The sequence below is a fragment of the Ptychodera flava genome, chromosome 8 (genome assembly GCF_041260155.1).
Source record: "Ptychodera flava strain L36383 chromosome 8, AS_Pfla_20210202, whole genome shotgun sequence".
Classification (NCBI taxonomy): domain Eukaryota; kingdom Metazoa; phylum Hemichordata; class Enteropneusta; family Ptychoderidae; genus Ptychodera; species Ptychodera flava.
In genome coordinates this window covers 1395987-1419383 of record NC_091935.1, presented here as the reverse complement: position 1 = coordinate 1419383, position 23397 = coordinate 1395987, and the positions used below count along the sequence as shown (strand labels likewise).

Genomic DNA, 23397 nt, shown 5'->3' with positions numbered 1-23397 from the left:
GAGACAAAAACATGTGGGACAGATAGCAAAGTGTATATCAATTATCAAATGTCTATAAATGCACAGATATTGTTCATTTTATGTTTTATAGGCATGAAATTGATCATATGTTCTCTCATAGACTACCATAGACTACCATATACATAGTGAATCAATCCAATTTCTTGCACAGACATCCATTTGTAACTACCCTAGTCTAATTAAGTACATTAATATGAATAATCAAGAGTAATTAAATATACAGATTTAGCTAGTTTTGTATTGGGAAAAAATTATTCATAGTTTCCTCATAGACTACCATGTGTAGTGAATCAACATTTTGGTGAAATTCCAAAATCTAATTTCTTGCACACATATCTGTTTGTAACCACCCATGTCTAATCAAGTACATTAACGTAAATAATCGAGAGTACTCTAATACACAGATTTATCTAGTTTTGAATCAAGAGTACTTAAATACACAGATTTACCTAGTTTTGTGTTCAAAAAAAATAGTAAGTTTCCTGATAGACTTCCATGTATAGTAAATCAACATTTTCAATGAAATCCAATAAGTACATTTACATATATTATCAAACATATATAAATGTATCATATAGCTTGTTGTGTGGGGTAAAATTATCAAAAGTTTGCCTGACAGACTCCTACATGTATGTATTATGATTTGATATTTTTGGGTGAAGCACTATATCAGCCACATCTTGCCGCCTTACAGTTGCGCAAAATATGGTGATGGCAAATGCGAGACCCTTCAAAAATGCTTACGTGATAAATTGCAGCCCTCCCTCCTGTAATTTCTGTCCGTAACGTATATAACAATTGAACATCATTATGTAAGTTAGCTGATACTGTTTCAGTTATTCCTTGGGAGAATACTGCAGTGATTGGGGGGGGGGGGAGGGTCAAATTTCAGAATGCCAGACAAGGGGGGGGGTCACACATTATTAGACACAAGGATAGGGGGAGGGTCACATTTTACAGGTACACATGGAATTCCCCTTCCCACCCCTTGTAGTTACTGAAGGCTCCCTTAAGGTAGCTACATACCTTTTAGACACTTTCAGATTTTTATTTTTTTCTCAATTGAACACGTCCCAAACCCCAATAAAGTATACATTTTCTGAAAGCCCTGATATAGAGGGATTTTCTTTATATGCCTTGGTTTTTTTTTTAATGCGCTCTTAAAGGTGTTAGATGAAGATGCTTTACAAGGAATTTTAATTATCACGCCATATAATTTGAATGGAGCCTCCTGGAAAAAATCGCAGACACAGTTTTGAAGGATATTGTCAAGGTTTGTCAATGAAGAAATTCCAACCGGAAATCTTGCAGCGTGTTCGCATAAGGCGGGAAAAACCGGTTTTTGGAAGGTTCAGCAAAACGCTTGTCACGTGACTCTTATGCAAATAATGACCGTGTACTGTGCTTGGTCGGATAGCTCTATATCAGGGCTTTCAGAAAATGTATACTTTATCGGGGTTTGGGACGTGTTCAATTGAGAAAAAAATAAAAATCTGTAAGTGTCTAGAAGGTATGTAGCTACCTTAAGCTGATATACTGATTTTACATATATTTTACCTTGACCTTACGATGATGAAAGGGAGGTGAAGATGTTCGTTACTGTCCTCCCATCAGCATATGCAGCAAACATGCCCCCCCAAACTGTATTAAAATGCCGACACTTCCCTCCAGTATCTTTGGTCTTCCCACTCGCAACTCCCGACATCAGTTCAAGCTTCCCACAGCCCTTCCATACCTCTAACACAGCTTAAACTTCCCTAAAATTCTATTAACCATAGCTGAGTCCACCTTTTCCCAATTTTCCGGAACCTCCCAGGACTTTCCTCCCTGCCCACTGTAAAAACTGGGATGTCTTTCTGCCCATAGCAAAAATTAACTTGTGCTCCCCGCCCACTAATTATTGTAAATTTGTAGCCCGCTGAAAAACTGCTTACGGACACCTTCTTGCACGGATGGATTTGTTGGCTGCTTAACCAACTTGCCCCAAATACCTCGTACCAAAATACCTGTTTGATGCAAAACCACTTCGCGTCAAGAATAATGCCATTTCTCAACTATTGCAAACCAGTCCACAGGCCAACTGGAAATGAATGGTCTAAAATATGATAGATTTTTCATAATAATTAAAATAATTAATCTTAATTATGAAATACTGATATCACATAACCAAGTTAGTATTTCATCAGGATTGTGCTTCCTTTCTGCAGAGCAGCACTCTATAAAATCGCTGTATGTGTGTGAGTTATGTATGACATGGGCGGCCAGCCAGCACGTCCAATATACTGGGAATATATAAGGCCAAGAACCATAGAAAGTTTGTTTCTCATCTTTGCGCGCGTCAATTCAGACCCGCCGCGTCAACCTTTTTTTCTGCTCATGAGGAAATAAAATGAAAACAAAAAACGCAAAAATATGCATAACACAGTGCTGTATAAAACAGAACTGCAAACAAAATAACTGACACTAACATTCCATTCAGAACTGAATGCATATGTCACTGCATTGCTGAACTAAAAGTCAAACCACAGAACTGTCACTATACAAAAATACTAAAGCAACACTGTGCATTTATCTCTGCGTGCATTCCTATGTTGTTTTCATGTTTTTTGCACGTCCTTGTTCGTTGAAAAACAAAAAGTAGAGAAGAAAAAAACCTTCATCACCGCATCATTTTGCAGTACGTGTAGGATGAGAGAAAAACCTTTTATTTTTTTCTTGGCCTAAAAAAAGGGGCTTACACCTAGTATACACAACTCACACATATAGAGTGATATATATATATATATATATATATATATATATATATATATATATATATATATATATATATATATATATATATATATATATATATATATATATATATATATATATATATATGCATGCTTTAAAATGCTTGTGTACACCGACATTTTATGACCCGATACGGTGCTGTTATTTATAGACTGTAGAGTCTGGTGATTTCCGCTCCCCAACCTGAACAGAGAGCTGTTTCTTATCAATAGAATAAGAGTTGCATCCTGTGATATATCTTCATTCTTGTGCTGAACAGGACGCCTGCAGACATGCACAGTACCGTCTTCTACACACTTGCTTGGTTGTTTTTGATGAGTATTGTCAATATAAAAGGTAAGCACCTTTCCTTCAGCATTCAAACCGAACGGCATCGCCAACATAAGATTTGTCACAAAAAATCTCAGGATATGTTTATACAATAACATACTGCACACAAGTTATATGAAAAAAAATGTCACAGGTAATAAGGCTGCGTTCACAAAAAATGGTTAGGGGGGCTGGAGAAATTCAGGGTTATTCGAAGATTTTTTGGGTAGTAGAGGGGGCGGGGCTTTCTCATGATCTTATGTGTGCTCCTCGGCAGGAGCAATTAACCTGGCCAGAGTTGGATTAATTAAATTATCACTTAATACATATTTATATTATACCGGTACAGGCTTTGTCAACAAACTGATTATTGCATGTTTGAGCATGCTGTAGGGAGACAGCAAGAAACTCTAGTTGATATATTGTATAGAAATATTGCAAAAATCATCAATAGTTGCAGCTTCTACCCTGTTACAAGGCTCAAGTTTGTGGTTTTTTACGAAAGTGGTTCTAGATTTTGTTAAATTATTACTAACATTAAAACAATTGAATGACATAAAAATAGTATTCATTTTTCATTGAATTACCTACAAAAACTTGGAATTGGAAAATGTAAAACATAAAAGGGAATCAAAACATTTTCAAGTCCCCCCCACAGGCAGAGTAAAATTTTCAGGTCCCCCCTCTACTACCCCCAAAATTTTCGAATCCCCCTGGATTCCTCCAGCCCCCCTCCCCCAAACCGTTTTTTGTGAACGCAACCTTACAAATGACTGTACACCAAATAGATATTCTTTCAAACACCCGTCTCCTAAAGAGAAGTCAACCACTAATGTTACCCATGAGGGCGTGGCGCTAATTAACAAATCAACTTTGAAGCTTACTTCTTGGAAACCTGAACATAACATCAGTACATTTGAAGCTTCGGAAGCAACCTTTCAATACATTGGCATCTCACTCAAAGTTTTCATTGTTTATCGTCCCCTCCGAGTGTTAAAAACAAGCTGATAGTCAATTCCTTAGCGTTTGGATCAACAATTGAAAAGTATGCTTCATGTACATTCCTATTGGTGACTTTAACATCCATGTGGACAATATCAATGATACAAATGCCAGGAAATTACAGATCTTCAGTCTTCGTATAACTTCACTCAGTTTGTTGATCAGCCTACCCATAAACACAGACATACAACGGATTTGTTAATTTGCTATAGCGACTCACTCGTACCATCCTTCTGTGTAGATGAATCCTCTGATCACAATCCGCTTGTTGCAAAATTATCTCTCGAAACCACAACGTCTCGAAAAAGAATTTACATATCGTCAACTGAGTAAAGTTTCATCTGAGGATTTGCTGAAAGACCTTGACAGCATTAGCCATTACCGTGTTCTCTGATCCATCAATAGACTTGGTTCAAGTCGGTGAATTTTTAAAAAATAAATCATTTATAACCTTAGTTTCTCTTGTGTCTCTCCTATTTCGTACAAATCTATTCGGAATTTGGTAGCGTAGGCCAGGTTTTCCCAGCGATTGAATGCGTTACCTTTGAGTCAGCGCAGTATAGTGAGTTAGTTTCTGCCGGATTCACTGGGTGAAACTCCCCTGTATAGTGTTCACCCAACTCATCGCGTCCACTCCACTCAAACATTCACAAATCACAGACTTGAACCAAGTCTAATCCATCAAGTGATCTGAATGATGCCGTTCATACCTATAATTCAAAAGTTCGTGAACTTCTTTACAAGCATGTACCAATGGAAAAGCGTATCGTCACTGTAAAACCGAATTGTAAATGGTATACACCCGAAATTGCAGTGCTGATACTCAGTTACAACTTGCCCAAAACACAGCAGCTAGAATTGTTACAAAGACCAAGAAATCGGACCTCATTACCCCCATACTTATGCAGCTTCACTGGCTTTCAGTACATCATCGCATTGTATACAAACTTTTGCTGATCACCTACAAAGCCCTGAATGCATAAGCCCAACAATATCTCTAAAATGTCTCTGAATTTTAAACATACCTTGTGCTTTATCACGTGTTCTCGCTAATCTGATAAATGTCTTCTGCACACACCTAGATGGAATCTGATTACCTATGGTCACCGCTTCTCTGCAGCAGCTCCTCCCCTTTTGAACTCTTTACCCTTTGACATAAATACCTCTCCAAGTTATGTCAACGCTTTCAAAAACGCTTAAAAGATTACATCTTCCAGGCAGCATTTCCAATTTAACTCCAAGCGCCACTGAGCTTGGACATTTAGTGCTATACAAGTTTGCTTGATACATAGATAGAAAATGGTGTGAACGTAGGTAATATAAGAATCTATTGGGGTAAAGCAATTCTGGTAAGGTCATACATACAATTATAGCTTTCAAAGTCGGGGATGTCATAACTTTACAAATTTGGAAGGGGGGGGGGGTCGGGTTCAAAATCTTACATAATGGACTCCCCTTGATTATTGGAAACCCCGTAAAAGTTATTTCTACGGCATCCACAGAGACTACTACACTCGACTGATGTGTGTTTCTCGAAATTGCGAAGAGATTCAGTAAAATTCCATGATTCAGGTTCGATGTTGCTGTTGTTAAGGTTTGAACGATGACTTCACTTTAGGAACCTTATGAAATTTTTAGAGGGAACATGATTAAGCGTTTGCCACAGTTTCATGTCTTTTCTTGCTACATAACAAACAGCATACATGATGGAATACCTACACATAAACTTGGAAAATTGCAAATTATATTTAAATAAGTAAAATAGTGCTGTTCGATTGTATTATTACAGAACAGTATTTTTTACGTTCTAATAATGCGTCACTCTATATTGCAGCCGACAAACACTACGAGCTGCACCCGGGATGTGAGAGTTGGCACAGTTCGCTGGCAGCTTGTGCTGACAAGGGTGGCAAGCTGGCCGTGATTACAAATAGAGCAGTCCACACTAGAATAATTGATCTGATCAAGGCAAGGGGATTCGCTCACATGCATTTCTGGATTAACGGTCATGATTTAACGTCCGAAGGACACTGGACAACGAGTGATGGCGTTCCGCTGACATTTCAAAATTGGAATCCTGGTCAACCCGATAACTACCCATACAACATCGGGAGATGTGGTGGTCTTGAAGGTTGTCTCATTCAGCGGTAGGTATTCGATTCGAAACCATCCGTTATAACTTTGCCCACGAAAAATTTTCAAAGCCTGCGACATACCATCAATTAAGTTTGCTGTAGCTACCGGTAGTCTCACATACCGAGAGTACACTTGAGGTCTCTTATTCGGCCGTCTGGATGAGAGCCTTCAGTTGCAGTGCGGGGATTAAGTCAAATTCCTATTGAAATGTTACGAAATTAATCATACAATCTTGATAAGCTATTTTAATGATACTGAAATCGGGATGCACAGATTGGAGGTTGAAACTTTGACAACAAGAATAATAATCTTGATGTCTTGTGTTCGTAATTACAGTGTTGGTTACTATTATTATTGTAATGCTAGGAACAGAGCTATAGCAACCTTTTCGGTTGTGATGGCATTGGCCATGACTCTAGTGATGTGATAATAGTCATAATGATACCAATGACACTGTTTAATGTCGCTTTGATCGCGCTGCATACAAAAATCGACAAACGCTGGTTAACCCAAACAAAAAAAAAGTACGTATACCAAAAAAAAAAAAAAAAAAAGAATATATGTATATATGTATGTGTGTGCACATTTATAGATATCCACTGATATAATAGAAAACACACACACACACACACACACACACACACACACATATATATATATATATATATATATATATATATATATATATATATATATATATATTTATCGAAGTATACAGATGTCCTCGTGGGAAATTACAGTGCTCGATGCGGAAAGGACAGCGTTATAAATAATAATAATACTCATTATAATACTCATAATGCTTATAATAATAATAATGATAATGATCATCATCATCATCATCATCATCATGATAATAGTAATAAATTAATTATTATTGTTGTATCTACACACACACACACACACACACACACACACACACACACACACACACACACACATATATATATATATATATATATATATATATATATATATATATATATTACTTCATGTACAAAGTGCTTTAGAGAATACATGTTTTGATGTAACTTCCCATTCTTTACGCTCTGTACATCATTTCAAACCAACAGTATGTAAGATTAATATGCACTTGTTTGCATCCCCACAGCGATCTATGAAATTCCTAATACAGTTCAAGAATCAGAGTTTTGATATGTTTAAAAATAGCTATAGTAAATTAACCCCCGCAGATTCTTAGTTTCTACGATTTGTTCAGTTTTTTTTTCACTTGTTTGTTAATTCTTTATTTCCCGGTTGTGTATTATGTTGTATCTTATCAAAATTATAAAGAAAAGAAATAAATAAAACTAATTTTATCTGTTACTGAAGGATCATGCATCTTCAGACCTTTAGAGTATTTTTTCGTTAGGATGTTTTCTCATTTATGAAGATTTTTTGCGTACCATCTTACTTTAGTTCTAGTTGGTGTTGAAATTCGAAGAATAATATTCTTTGGATGATAGCACTTTTAAACAAACTCAAGTTGTTTGTTGAACAGCGTGGCTTTGTCAGCATTTATTATGTGTAGCTTTTCTGATACAGAAAAATTACATCGCTTGCTTATGTTAGATAAGTTCAAGTAGACCATTTTAACACCCTTATGAAAAAACCAACCAACCAAACATACAAACAAAGCAAAAAAACAAAAAAAAAAAACCAAACACTTGCCGGGCAGTCAAACACCCTACATGAGTAATACACGTGTTGCATTGTCAGGATTTTCAAGATGGAGCCACCATAACAGCCCGCACAGAGACCTTTGGTAAGTACATACTGTGAGAGATTTTTCCTTTGAGAAGCATTATTTTGGAAAAATGAAAGCATCAGAGTATGTAACAGTGTTTCAAATGTCTATGCACATAGCTTATTACATAACAGAAGCTCAAACTTCAAAGATTACTTGAACGCAAAATCGCTCAGTTGGAGATTAACTGCCACAACTTTATACTTACACAGTGTGATGTAACTGTGTACAATATACTGAAGCAATGCGTGTGCATGTTTATGAGTATTTCTGGGGTCATAAACAGATTGTGTCCTCCATGTGTTAAATTATCTCGCCTAGCATGTAAGATACATATGTTGAAATGCAGTTTGACAAATCTAAAATGCCAATTTTATATTCCTTGTATCCGTAAGCAGGTTTGTTAATTATGGAATGAATAATTAATTACAATATGTATTTTTGAGAAGGGTATGGTCAAAGAATGGCAGAGACATTCCTTAATGTTGGCAGGAAGTATCTTATTTAGCTCCACTGCACTGGCCAGTTCCAACAACTCAAGTTAACTGAATACCCTTAAAATTATGTACAAAGGATATGCTTATACCATTCACAAATTAATACTAAAGCTTTCTGTAAACTGTCAAAATGGTCAATCTCTTAAATTTTTGTCATTTACAACAGCATGCAACTCTAGATACCTTGCTTCAAATCGATGGTCATGGATGAACTTGTCAGATCAAGATCATAGCGATGAGAATGTCACTCAAATCCCAGATGATAACAATAACAATGGAACTGTAACAGCTGATGAAGCAACTGGTATCGATGAAATGAAGGGATTCTTATATTCCAGTAAACACAATCTTATGTCTAAATTATGTAACAAAAGACAGTTTTGTCGGTTATTTTACAAGTTCTCACTCAATAGGGCATGTAGACACACTACATGTGTATCTACTAGCTGTGGAAACGCAGCTGTCTGTGGCAGGGTAGGCTGCGGTTCATTAAAAGGTCAGCCCCGCCCCGTCGTTGGGCTGACCTTTTGATGACCTGTAGCCGACCCCGCCACGGACAGCTGCGTTTCCGCAGCTAGTAGATACACATGTTATTCTATATATAGAAAAGCAGAATATAATAAGCAGGAAAGGAATCTGTCAGCTGTACATTCACAACGACTGGAAATTGCAGTTCAACTGAATTCGGCATTGAGAGATCAGTTTTTGTTTGCATCTCCATTATTTTAATTTGTTCCATGTTTTATGTCACAGAGGTTCAGTATTATTCCTTTAAAAGTTACAGCTGGCAATAATACTTTCCTAAAGCTGAACATTAATCTCATAAAAACTGAAAAGGTGTTACCACCATTGTGCGATACAGCCAGTGACTTTGTTTAAGGTAGAACGCACCTCGGGGACAGATATTCGGGTCTTCAAATTTTATCTATTTTCTTCTGACCCACCACTTGTGGGGGTTCATTTGAAGCTCTTGGTGAAAGAAAAACTTTCACCGTCTTATTTTTCGAAAATCGAAAATTTTATTTTTTCCCATAGAGTTAACACAGGGATGGCGGCCATTTTGAATTTCAAATATCGAGAAATCGCAAGTTATTTGTCTCTCTAGTACCAAAGTTTGCACGGTGACCCCTGATTTTTATTCTTGCTTCGGTAAGAGAATGTTTGAAAGTTTCACTGAGGAAAGTTTGAGCAAAAGTTTAAGTCTTTCACTTTCGAGGTGCATATTACCTTAAAGGACAGTAGCTGTAACTTTTGATTATTATCATATGTTTACTCTCTGTATTAATTTCAGTATCTTGTTCGCCCTCTATAACCTATTATAATGTCAAGCTTATCAGCATAGCATATGTAGTAGGTGTAATGATCATAGTTAATTGCTGACAAATGAATTTTGGTTAAGACTAAAATTTATATGTTCACACTATCAGTGCACTTCTACACATGTACACACTGTAAAAAAGCTGCAGAAGAGGTATTTTAGGGAGTTGAACAAGAAACTGGTGTAAATACACAGTGCATAAAAACACTGAAAGAATCATCAAAGTTGCGGGTATTTACCTTTTAATATTAGATACAGAGGTTCTTTGTATAAAAAGGGGCTTTGTGTCGTGTATGATAAAGACCACGAGAAAGTGTTTTTTTATTTATCATTTTGTACTTCATTCCAACATATGATTTTATTTGCCTTACCAGCATAGTCTGATTCAATTATTTTTCTAGATACATATCAATTCTTTGAAGAAAGGGGCTGTATAGTACTCGTAGTAGTAGAGTAAAAGCCAACATGGTCTTATTTTGTATTATTCTGTTGCACCACAGTCTGCTTTTGTCTGTGAATTTTAATTGCATTTTTATGGAGATATTCTTTCAAGAAAAGGGCTACACTTGCTGTTTCGTACACTTCTATATTATTATTGTTTCCATTTCTTTCATATCATTTAGATTTAATGACATGATTTCATTTACTTTGCAAGCAGTAAATTTATTTGAAGAAGTAAGTGAAAACAATCTTTTCCATAAAATAATATTAGTTTCTGGTATTTCAAAAAATGTAAGAGTGCTGGTGAATTGAAGAGAAAGTCAATACTTTTGACATTATTTTTATTTCATCCTACATGTACCTACAGTAGTCTAGTATCATCTTCGGATTTCTTGACATTACCTGAGTTTAACATTTTTTCACTGTTGTTCCCAACCTGGTACTAGATAATCCACCTGGGATATTGTGCAACTGGCTTACCCTGGAAGTCAGTCAGGGAATATGGTCCTCTGTTGATTGAATTTAGGATTATAGTGCAGGCAGGGACTACCAATAACTTATGTTTATCAGAACTACACCTCACTGATCATATCATTACTTGCATGTACAATGAGTTGGAAAAACATTAACAGTCGAACAGAATATAGAGATTTAATAGATGGCAACTTACATCCTATTAATTTAGCGGCGATCTTAACTAATCTTTCAGTTCTTCCTTTCTCCTGTTTTGTTGCGTTACCATACAGACAGTAGTCGAAAATATTAAAATGCTCTACATAATTCTATAAAAACGAATCAAAACATTTTGATATACATCAATTTTTTATTTCTCTAAAGAAACACAAGCGTTGGTGTGCTTTTTTCACTATCCTACAAATATTGATACATCACTTCTTGGTCTTTTGGCCAGAGGTCCATATATCTTTCTTTCATGAATTTGACTTTGTTTGTGTACCGTCTATTTACTGTCTGTTCTGTGCTGTTTGTGTCTATGTTTACAACTATTGTCTTACAAACTCTGACCTAGTGTTATTGAATTATGGATTGGTATGATTGCGATTATTTTATCCCAACTTAATGAATTTGTATAACGTCGAACTTAAGAGCTTAAACAAACGCGACCAGTATCACGGTCAACTCAAGAGGGCATATGGTGGTTTTATTGCGGAAATTGATGATGGTTTGTTTGGTTTTCTTAATATTTAACTCAAGATTATTATTTGTGCACCAGTTAACTGTCGACCCAATCTCAGTATTGTAGATGGGTTCATTACCATGGGAAATCAATCCCACAACAATGCTGTCATCAGCAAACTAAAACTTCACGGATTCTTCATGAGAATCAATCATTTTTGAACAGAGTATACCACATGGGTGAAAGAACACAACCTTGAGGTGCGACAGTACTGAGAGTGATAGTAAGAGATAATTTAACACCCCCCAGTTTAACATCCTGTGGCCTGTTCAATAAGAAATAAAGTAACCACTTGTAATTATAATCTGTAATGTCTGACCCCCAGCCATGTTGTAAAACGGATTGTGTTTATCGAAACAGCTGAAAAACTCATTCAGTTTGTAAGGTAAAAAGAGGGGCCATATCATTACGTTTTTTTTCTTGTAGGCTGTAAGTTTTTCATACGCTTATCAATATACACCAATATATATATATATATATATATATATATATATATAGTTACGTGGAAGAAAACGAACAAAACGGTGAACTCGACAGTTTCCGTATAAAACTGAATTTATTACAAAAATTATAAAACTAATCGTTAAGTCATGGGATAGAATACAAACTGTAAAAGTGTACAGGCTACTCCAAAGTCAGACAGCGGGGCAGACCAATGTAGTCCTTTGGCTTGCTTGCAGGCTTGAGGTTGTAGAAAGTCCACAGAATAAATCCAGCGTTGCTTTGAAGGTCTTGAAAAGTCTTGAAATTAATACTGCGGGTGTTTCCAAAGTCTTGAAGTAACACGCTAAAGACACGATCCCAAATGTCTGACTGCAAGCTGTGCCGGTCCCCTATTTACACTCAAGTGGTTATATAAGAGAATATGGGGACAATCTAGAACTTCTATTTATATGCTAATTACTTCTCTAAAATTATCTCCCTTACACGAAGAATTAAATTTCCAGAACATTCCAAACATGACTAATTGAATTCAAGGTCACGAGGTCGTGAAGTAAAGTGACCTGGAGAATGTTTTAGACTAATTAAACTGAGGTCATGAATGTTGGGGAAAATGACACACACACACACATATATATATATATATATATATATATATATATATATATATATATATATATATATATATATATATATATATATATAAACAGATTAATTCAAGTACAAATTAATGATATCTATTACTTAATTTCATGCATCTTGCAATCCTCAGATAGATATCTGAGGATTGCAAGATGCATGAAACTTAAGTAATAGATTTCGTTACTTTGTACTTGAAGTAATCTGTTTATTTATAATGCTCTGCTTTTGCATTGAGCATTGTAATTTCCCACGAGGACACTGTATACTTTGATATATATATATATATATATATATATATATATATATATATATATATATATATATATATATATATATATATATATATATATACATATACACAGATATATACACAGATATATATATACATATATACACATATATACACATATACACACACACACACATATATATACATATATATATATACTTTTCATTCACCACTGTATATATATAATATATATATATATATATATATATATATATATATATATATATATATATATATATATATATATATATATATATATATATTATATATATAAGATCAAAATGGAGAACACTCCTGAAGTATATACATATTTAACAAATCCGGTACAGAATATTCGTATGAGTCCATCACTGCAGATATTTCTTGCAAACACGATCTCAATCCATCCGAAGATTGTTAATGCGTGAAACACGGGTAATTCAATACTTTTGAATTCATACAGTAACTATTGTTTGAAACATCGATGTTTTGACAGAATTTCAAAAATTTCAAAGTGATCACAGAGTTTGGAGCCTAGTGAGCCTGTGAATAATGAATTAATTACAATGGTCCTCGCCACAATGTCTTTTCTTTTCATGTAATTCAGGGCAAACTTTAAATGGTTCGACACTATTTGCCTGAGGAAATATGGTTACATTTGTGAGTTTGACGACGGTAAGTTAGAAGCTGCTTGTACCAAAACAGTCATCCCCATTGATATTCAAACAGACATTTCCCGTCGCTATAAGGGGCTAGAGTACTGTTATGGATATTTGTAGGATGGCAAATGAAGACAAGTATTTGGACCAAGACCTTATGGATACCATTCACGTGACTTTGAATACTCATATTCATTTGACAATCTGAATTGATTTTGTCTATCTCTATTCCTATAAATTTATTCTCATTGCAATGCGTATAATCTAGTCACGCCGGGTAAATACATTTTCGAACTTTCTTTTCCTAACTTTGTTTGTATGAGATCTAGGCAGTGAAGGTGAAAACAACGATAATACACAAGTGACCTCATCTGTTACAACTTCGAATTTGTCCCTTGCGGCGTCAGACAAAACAGTCAACAACCCTGACAAAACACAGCCAGTTCTGTCGACCAACTCTAGGTATACAACGAAAACTACCGACATGGTCAAACCAAAACCAGGTAATTACAAATTTATTGGGATTTTAACATGTACATGGATTTATCTTGCTGCAAATATCACGCATCTCCATCCCTCTCTATTTTGAAACATACACACATAATCAAACACATACCCACACAAGCAAACGGACAGACTAAGCTAAAAAGAAAGACTAAGACAGACACATACAGAGTAAATAATTCTGTCTGATGATTGCTGGATGCATGAAATTTATGTAGCAGATATTAATACATTGTGTGTAATGAATGATATATGTATTCTTGTCCTTTAAGTAGTTTTAATATTATTGAAAACGCACTACTTTTAGCATAGAGCACGGTAATTTCGCTTGAGTACTTCAGCATACTTTGATGTGTGTGTGTGTGTGTGTGTGTGTGTGTGTAGGTGTGTGTATATATATATATATGTCTGTATTCCATATATATATGTCTGTATTCCATATATATATATATATATATATATATATATATATATATATATATATAGAGAGAGAGAGAGAGAGAGAGAGAGAGAGAGAGAGAGAGAGAGAGAGAGAGAGAGAGAGAGAGATGGAGATGGAATACAGATCAAAGCTTAGTCATAACTCAGAGACTCATGGATTACAATGATCTTCAGATAAAATGTATACTCAATTCTCGTTCGGAGCTAATCACTTGATGCCCAAATGCACACATGAACATAAACATTGCCAGTCATATTCCCTTACCACCTACTTACTCGACCCGACAACAATTTAAGGCCTGGAAGTACAAACACAAAAGGCAGTAACAAAGTTAGTTGATATCTCAAGATCGGTGAAATCCGTGATACTCTGATTATGATTGAGTTTTCATCTGTACTTGATCTAATTACATGTTTATAGCACTGTTTCTTCTCTGTGAGGAGAAATTTCTCACGCTTGTACACACGTCCTAGTGGTGCTGTCTGTCTAGACTTAGCTACCGCTAACCAAGTCACCATTCCATTTTCTATCTTTTTGCTATGTTTCTTAAATAAATACATATCAAAGGAGAGAAAACAGATGAGAAAAGATGAAACGAATTTATTCACTCTATAAAGGAACAGGGACGTAGTTGCCGATCAAATGATTAAACGACCAGGCATATGTAACTGCAATTTTTGATAATTTTAAGTGTCATTGTTGTGTATCTTGTTTCCTTGTCAACTCCATAGACCTCTTCGAAGCGAGGTTAAGTAAGACTTCATTGTTTTCTATATGAAAAGTTTGACAAACATAGAAGAAATTAGGATGAAAGGATGAGCATTTTGGCAAAGACTAAAATTCAGTCTGTTAATTCTCCCAGCACTTAAACCTTTGCTCAAACTTTCCTCAACGAAGCTTTATACCACTCTCTTCAAAAAGCAAGAAAGAGCATCGAGGTTTAACGTGCAAATTTACAACTAGAGAAAAAAGTACTCCAAATCTACTAACATTACGACACACGATTAGAACTATTTTAGGACAAGGAGTTAAAGGTGTGGTATCTGCATTCTATCAGTTTGTTTTTAGATTGTGCCTGGGTCAGGTAAACAATGAAATAGGCAATGTGGGAATTTTGTTCACCTTCGTTCTTGTTGAAATTATCCAAAAACATTTTTTATCAAATGGCTGCCATTTTCAATCATTAAAAACGGTCATCATCCTTGTGTTAGTTCTTTTGGGAAATAGTTGATCGTATGTTTACTTACTTTGCCCATCTCGCTCTTTGTCGGGTTAATAAGTCTACATGTTCGGTTTTTCATGAAGTTGTCTTTATGGTCTTTCAATGTAATAAAGGCCCGACGTTTAGCAAGTGTATCCATCCTTTCCACAATATCGAGATCTCTTGCTGTTTCTTTCGCCGCAGCATTAATTTTGTTGTAGACGCTGTCTACCTTGTATGATTTCGTAATATTCTCCCGTAAAAAAGCTTCTGATAACAATCAAAGCTAACCTTGTAGAAGTTACGTGCCTTGTCAGCAGGGACAAAAACCTTTCCCGATTTCTTGATTTCACTGATGTCGGATTTGAGTCTTCTTTGGAAGGCGTCATTCACTTTCCTGAATTTTACATTTTCCACCATATGTAACACTGCTTCCTCAAACGGTCTCAATGCGTCGACCTGCGGAGGTTGTTTTCTTGATCTGAATCAATATTTTCCATCACAATCCTGGTAGCCGTCGCTATCATCCTTCTTGTTCTTGTAAATATAAGCCCACCTGATACGTCAAAAAATATCTGTCAACAATCACAACCAACTGTATTATGTAGGCCTTAATTGATGGCATTAGTATGCTCTTCATAGAATAGTTGAAGCTAATTCTCTTCATCGAGTAGTTGAAGCTAATTCTCTTCATCGAGTAGTTGAAGCTAATGTTCTTCATTGAGTAGTTGAATCTTATTCTCTTCATAGAGTAGTTGAAGCTAATTCTCTTCATTGAGTAGTTGAAGCTAATTCTCTTCATTGAGTAGTTGAAGCTAATTCTCTTCATTGAGTAGTTGAAGCTAATTCTCTTCATTGAGTAGTTGAAGCTGATGTTCTTCATTGAGTAGTTGAAGCTTATTCTCTCATTGAGTAGTTGAAGCTTATTCTCTTCATTGAGTAGTTGAAGCTAATGTTCTTCATTGAGTAGTTGAATCTTATTCTCTTCATTGAGTAGTTGAAGCTAATTCTCTTCATTGAGTAGTTGAAGCTAATTCTCTTCATTGAGTAGTTGAAGCTAATGTTCTTCATTGGGTAGTTGAAGCTAATTCTCTTCATTGAGTAGTTGAAGCTAATTCTCTTCATTGAGTAGTTGAAGCTAATTCTCTTCATTGAGTAGTTGAAGCTAATTCTCTTCATTGAGTAGTTGAAGCTAATTCTCTTCATTGAGTAGTTGAAGCTAATTCTCTTCATTGAGTAGTTGAAGCTAATTCTCTTCATTGAGTAGTTGAAGCTAATTCTCTTCATTGAGTAGTTGAAGCTAATTCTCTTCATTGAGTAGTTGAAGCTAATTCCCTTCATTGGGTAGTGAAGCTAATCTCTTCATTTAGTAGTTGAAGCTAATTCTCTTCATTGACTAGTTGAAGCTAATTCTCTTCATTGAGTAGTTGAAGCTAATTCTCTTCATTGAGTAGTTGAAGCTAATGTTCTTCATTGAGTGGTTGAAGCTAATTCTCTTCATTGAGTAGTTGAAGCTAATTCTCTTCATTTAGTAGTTGAAGCTAATTCCCTTCATTGGGTAGTTGAAGCTAATTCTCTTCATTGAGTAGTTGAAGCTAATTCCCTTCATTGGGTAATTGAAGCTAATTCTCTTCATTGAGTAGTTGAAGCTAATTCTCTTCATTGGGTAGTTGAAGCTAATTCCCTTCATTGGGTAGTTGAAGCTAATTCTCTTCATTGAGTAGTTGAAGCTAATTCTCTTCATTGAGTAGTTGAAGCTAATTCTCTTCATTGAGTAGTTGAAGCTAATTCCCTTCATTGAGTAGTTGAAGCTAATTCTCTTCATTGAGTAGTTGAAGCTAATGTTCTTCATTGAGTAGTTGAAGCTAATTCTCTTCATTGAGTAGTTGAAGCTGAATCTCTTCATTGGGTAGTTGAAGCTAATGTTCTTCATTGAGTGGTTGAAGCTAATTCTCTTCATTGAGTAGTTGAAGCTAATTCTCTTCATTTAGTAGTTGAAGCTAATTCCCTTCATTGGGTAGTTGAAGCTAATTCTCTTCATTGAGTAGTTGAAGCTAATTCTCTTCATTGAGTAGTTGAAGCTAATTCTCTTCATTGGGTATAGTTGAAGCTAATTCTCTTCATTGAGTAGTTGAAGCTAATTCTCTACATTGAGTAGTTGAAGCTAATGTTCTTCATTGAGTAGTTGAAGCTTATGTTCTTCATTGAGTAGTTGAAGCTAATTCTCTTTATGAGTAGTTGAAGCTAATTCTCTTCATTGAGTAGTTGAAGCTAATTCTCTTCATTGAGTAGTTGAAGCTAATTCTCTTCATTGAGTAGTTGAAGCTAATTCTCTTCATTGAGTAGTTGAAGCTAATGTTCTTCATTGAGTAGTTGAAGCTAATTCTCTTCATTGAGTAGTTGAAGCTAATTCTCTTCATTGAGTAGTTGAAGCTAATTCTCTTCATTGAGTAGTTGAAGCTAATTCTCTTCATTGAGTAGTTGAAGCTAATTCTCTTCATTGAGTAGTTGAAGCTAATGTTCTTCATTGAGTGGTTGAAGCTAATTCTCTTCATTGAGTAGTTGAAGCTAATTCTCTTCATTTAGTAGTTGAAGCTTATTCCCTTCATTGGGCAGTTGTAGCTAGTTCTCTTCATTGAGTAGTTGAAGCTAATTCCCTTCATTGGGTAATTGAAGCTAATTCTCTTCATTGAGTAGTTGAAGCTAATTCTCTTCATTGGGTAGTTGAAGCTAATTCCCTTCATTGGGTAGTTGAAGCTAATTCTCTTCATTGAGTAGTTGAAGCTAATTCTCTACATTGAGTAGTTGAAGCTAATGTTCTTCATTGAGTAGTTGAAGCTAATGTTCTTCATTGAGTAGTTGAAGCTAATGTTCTTCATTGAGTTGTTGAAGCTAATTCTCTTCATACTTGATGTAGATCCCAGGTAGACAAGAATGCTAAACCAATAAAATTAGGAGCCCGCAATATCGAACTATACAGAAGTCATCGTTGGAAATTACAGTGCTTGATGCAGAAAGCAGAGCGTTATAAATACAATAACACAAATTGCTATATATGGCCTGGTAAATGTAATGTTTGATTACTGTTAGTCTTCAAAAGTCGGATGTACGATGCACTCAGGCTGCAATAAACGTCATTCTAAAAAATAATTACTTTCATTGTGTTCAGTTTGGTTAAACGGACCGACAGGCATAGAACCATTACCTTAGCCTCTGTTGCTAATTGCAAACTAAAAAAGTACATGTTAATCTTTGATCTTTTTCCGTTTTAACCAAATTGAACACAATGAAAGTGGGAAGACAAAAAAAACGTTTAATATTTGAAAATGCAAAAAATATTTAAGTTAGAGGATTTAAATGGGAAAGATCGAGTCGCTGGAAGCAAAGCTGTATACTCCTTGCCAAAAATAAATTCTGACACACAGAGAAAGCCTTCTATCACATAATTAAAGAAATTATTATCATCAGTTATAAAAGAACAAAACCAAAATATTTCAACTTAATGAATAATGAATGAATGAATGAATGAATTTATTTATTAATTTATTAATTTATTTATTTTACTTTCAGTAGGCAGACGATTCGGTCTTTACCTCGGATGCGAAACTTGGCTTGGGTCTCATGCCGCATGCATAGACAAAGGTGGAAGACTGGCCAAAATCTTTGACAACAAAACTCAAAGCAGGATTGTAAACTTAATTAAAGAACACGGATTTGATCATGAGGCGTTTTGGTTCGATGCACATGACCAAACTGAAGAAGGTACTTGGACGACCTACGACGGTGAACATTTGAATTACCACAATTGGGCGCCTGGCCAGCCAGATAACAGTCAGATATCCGTTAATCAATGTCCTGGAATTGAAAATTGTGCTATCATACGGTAGTATTTTTTAACTTAGCATTTAATCTTACCTACACGGACTTACTTTTTCTGATTTTTGCAGGATTTTGATCAAGCAGTCCAAATAGGCAAACAGCACGGACGCAAGGCTTGTGGTGAGACTGGATAATGTGTGGGCTGAAGTGCGTCACAGAGACAGCGATACAGAGGGCTTCGACTTCACATGGAAGCCATGTTGCCTGGCGCCCTCGCAATTTGTTGCCGAAGAAACCGGCAAGGTGTAGTTTGTTGTGACGGGAAATATACAGAGTAGAACCAATACCATGGCTTTTGACGGCTGCGTCAGTAACAATCCATAGTTGGTCAGAGGGTCTGGGAAGTGTTATTGCCCGATTGGTTGACAACGCTGATTGTGCTGCATGGAAGGCGTCATAGAGGGTATCAGTCCACACAATGTTGTCAGTTGACTGGAGGCCGGCTGTTGCGTTTTCAAGTGGGATGAGGAGTGAGGCATCCTGGTATAACCCTTGCTAACACTTTATAGGCACCAATAAATGAGCAAAGACTGCGGACTGACTTCGGAGGTTGGCAAGACGACAGAGTTGCGATGCTATGCTGGCTCGCTGAGAGAGTGCCTTTGTGCCAAATCCAACCGAGTATTGTTGCAATAGCGGGACATATGGTGGTCTTGGTAGCTGAAAGACATAGATTGTTCAGGTGTAAGACCTGTAATACACGCTTCCAGTTGAATGAAATACTTAAGAGATTCGCGGGAAAGGGGGATCTGGTAGAATGCCTTGGTGAGGTCGGTGGCAATGATATACTCCCATTGTGCTATCTGGTTCAGTGTACTGTCCACACTAGGTAGCAATGATGGTTGTGGCTTACTATAGCGCCCTACCGGTACATCAGCAAAGGCAGTAATAAGTCTCGAACCGCCACTGGGTTTTTTGACTAAGAACGACGGGTTGATATATTCAACATTGACCTGGATATCCTCCGGGCGAGCAAAAACACCCATTTCCTCCAGCTCATCGAATTTTTGTTGCAGCTCGACAAGCTTGTTGCGAGAGTATTGAGGAAGATGGCCCTTGTGTGGCTGGGATGAACACCGGGCGGATAGTACAAAAGTGTTCACTGCGCTTAAGTGTCTGAGGAGTACTGGACAAATTCGGTATGCGAATTTTCCCGGACAGACTTTGGTATACGTCTTGCAATGGCCATACTTCTTGTGCACCACAAGTCTGTGGGCTTCTATGAGGCTCAAGAGCAAAGGTTTCATCAGATTGGTGAAAATCGCCAGTAATGTCCATTTCAATGAAGTCTCCTTGCCAGATAGTAGTGGGTTGGGCAGGAGCTCGTAAGAAACAGGCACGACGAATGGTGTTGTGTGTAGTCTGAGGGTTTGAGCCATAAGTGTAGGTTGAGTCATCGCCGAGAGTAACTTGTTGTCTTGCAGGACGAATACTGATGTCGTTAGCTTCCATAAACAGCGTACCTGCTAAAATGTCCACATCGAGGTTTTCGACAACAAGACCTTCGAACGTAAATTTGACACCATTGCAGATAGAAGAAACTTTGTCTCTGCGGTGACATTTAGGGGTGATGAACCGTCAGCTTGGTGGGCAGACTAGGAACTTGCTTTGGTTGGTTGGTACACCCAGTCGTCTGGCTTCAGCCAGGCATATCATATTACCTGTAGCACCACTGTCAATGGTTAGTCGGGCTGTCTGATGGCCGTAGAATACGTCAAGATAAGGAGACTGATGAACCTGGACCCTCCTGACAGTTGGGGTGTCGTCGGATTGGGCGATGTTATCGTCCACTTCGTCAAAGGCATCGGGTTGACAGTCAAACTCAGTCTCGTCATCTATGATATTGACAATCTGCCTCGCCTTGGCCATATATTTGAAAGTGGACATCCGGATGGCCTGCTTGTTTACACAGAGGACAGGAGCGGTATGGTTGCTGGTCTCTGGAGAATGTCCTTTGTTTAGCACGTCTATTGTGGCTGGCATCTTGGTGTCGTGAGGACGTGGTGCGCATCACAGCAGCATCCTCCATGGAACTGATTTCGTCCAGAAGGGAACTGAGGGCTTGAGATATTTCGGGTTTTATTGACACTAGTGTGCGTGTGCGGAGCTCTGTTCCGTATCGTTATTTTACAAGCCGTGGCAGGTCCTTATGGACCAACTGCAACCATGTCAATACAACATAGTTCTCAAGGGAAGGAGACAGCTCCTCATCGTCAGCAATTTTCTCCCCGTTATGAGTAATGCCACAGTCCTTACGATGCAGGTTGTCTTCGACAAATGCTGTCAAGTGTTGGAAAAGGTCCTCTGGCCGCTCGTCAGGTTCAAGATGAATGTCACAAAAGTCCAGAAGGTGTGCTCCAGTGGACTGGAAACCAAAGTGGAGACGTATGGTTTGCCAGATATGGTCCACTGATGTTGACTTTCTATCTATCGTATTATGGGAAATGATTGGGCAATAGTTAACGATCTGACCTAGCATGAGTTCAAGAGCGTTAACCTTTTGTTGTGCTGTACAACGTTTGGCAGCGGGGGTGTCTTCGCCATCGTCAGTAAATCCTCTAAGAGGGGAGGACTTGGTTTTTGCTTTCCATGTGGCGCCCTCACTCAAGAACAGTTCAAAGTTAGGGTCTAGTGACAAAGTGTAGCTGAGATTTTGGCGCCAGCTCTCAAAGGAAGTAATGGTTTCTGACTTACTTAAGCACCATTGCTTTGGTGCGCGGTGAAGATTCGCCATGTTGAGTGTAGCTAGCTTGAGAGTGTCCGAACGTCCATGATACCCAGTAATATTATAGTTACTGACTGCAGGTTGTCCACCTATACTTGAAGTCTGGACGGCTGCTAGTATGGAAAAGGTCAGTTCGAAAAGCTTCATTATTTCGTAAATGGCGTGTAGGTCCGTAAATCGCTGCCACCACGCCAGTGAGGAGACAATCCCCGTTTAACCATCAGGTCAAGACCACAACCAGACACAAGATGTTAGCTAGTGACGTGGTGCACTGAGCCTCGTCCAACAGTTTCACGCCAGGAAAATGACGGTTGTCCTGTAGTGATGTCGTGAAATGCTAGAGAAAGAGTTGTATTTTGGTGGATTTTGTGTGAATTTCTGGTCGTGGTAAGTCTATTATATGCAAGCTGTCGTGGCCCTAAGCAAGGCACTTTACTCCTCATAGCTCCATTAATAGATGAGTACCTTATCCTGTAATCGGGTTCGCCTGCTGGATGAGTAATAAACTTCAAGTTTACACGAGAACTTTTTCGAGAACATAGAAGAAATGTAAACTGATTACTAACATACTGTACTCCAGCCCAGTAATTTGGCCATCATGATAGCGAGTTAAACTAGTTGCCACTTGTTCCAATAGCCATGTAGCAATTGCATCTTCACACTCTGTCAACATTTATATGATATGGTGTGGTGCAAACTTTCAAAAGCATTTTTCAGATTACAACAGGATATATTTATTTGCTTTGTTTACAACGCATCAGAAAATTCCAAACATAAGTCAGAATCTTTTTTCGAACGTTTAGAACAGTTGATCACAAAATATAGCTGTTCTGGATCTGTCATGATTTTAGGGGATTTTAACGCCAGAGTAGGATTACTGCCAGATTTTATTGACAATGATTTCTCAAATCATATACCAATTCCACCAGGATATTCTGTTGATACACATCTTAATCGCTGCAATATGGATAAGGTTGAAAATAAGTATGGTAGAAACCTCGTAGATTTATGTAAAACCAGCAATATAAGAATTATGAACGGCAGACTACCTGGAGATATTTGTGGAAAATTTACATGTTACCACTGGAATGGAAACAGTGTAGTTGATTATGGTCTTGCAACAACAGACATCATCGATAACTTTAAGTATTTTAAAATACACAATTTCACAATTTTC

The 23397-nt window shown here is 36.9% G+C and overlaps 1 protein-coding gene across 2 annotated transcripts in view; it reads left to right on the top strand.

Annotated features, from left to right (window-relative positions):
- The first annotated feature begins 2976 nt into the window (after nt 1–2976).
- LOC139138150 (macrophage mannose receptor 1-like) overlaps nt 2977–23397 on the top strand; it is a 30779-nt gene continuing 10358 nt past the window's right edge. Inside the window, exons 1-5 of one of the 2 annotated variants that reach the window (XM_070706379.1) lie at nt 2977–3150; nt 5960–6272; nt 13418–13485; nt 13793–13972; nt 19187–19499. In XM_070706379.1, the coding sequence (XP_070562480.1) occupies nt 3087–3150; nt 5960–6272; nt 13418–13485; nt 13793–13972; nt 19187–19499 (938 nt within the window). In that variant the 5' untranslated portion in view covers nt 2977–3086. The remainder of the gene's footprint in view (nt 3151–5959; nt 6273–13417; nt 13486–13792; nt 13973–19186; nt 19500–23397) is intronic. The other variant, XM_070706380.1, reaches the window with a different exon arrangement.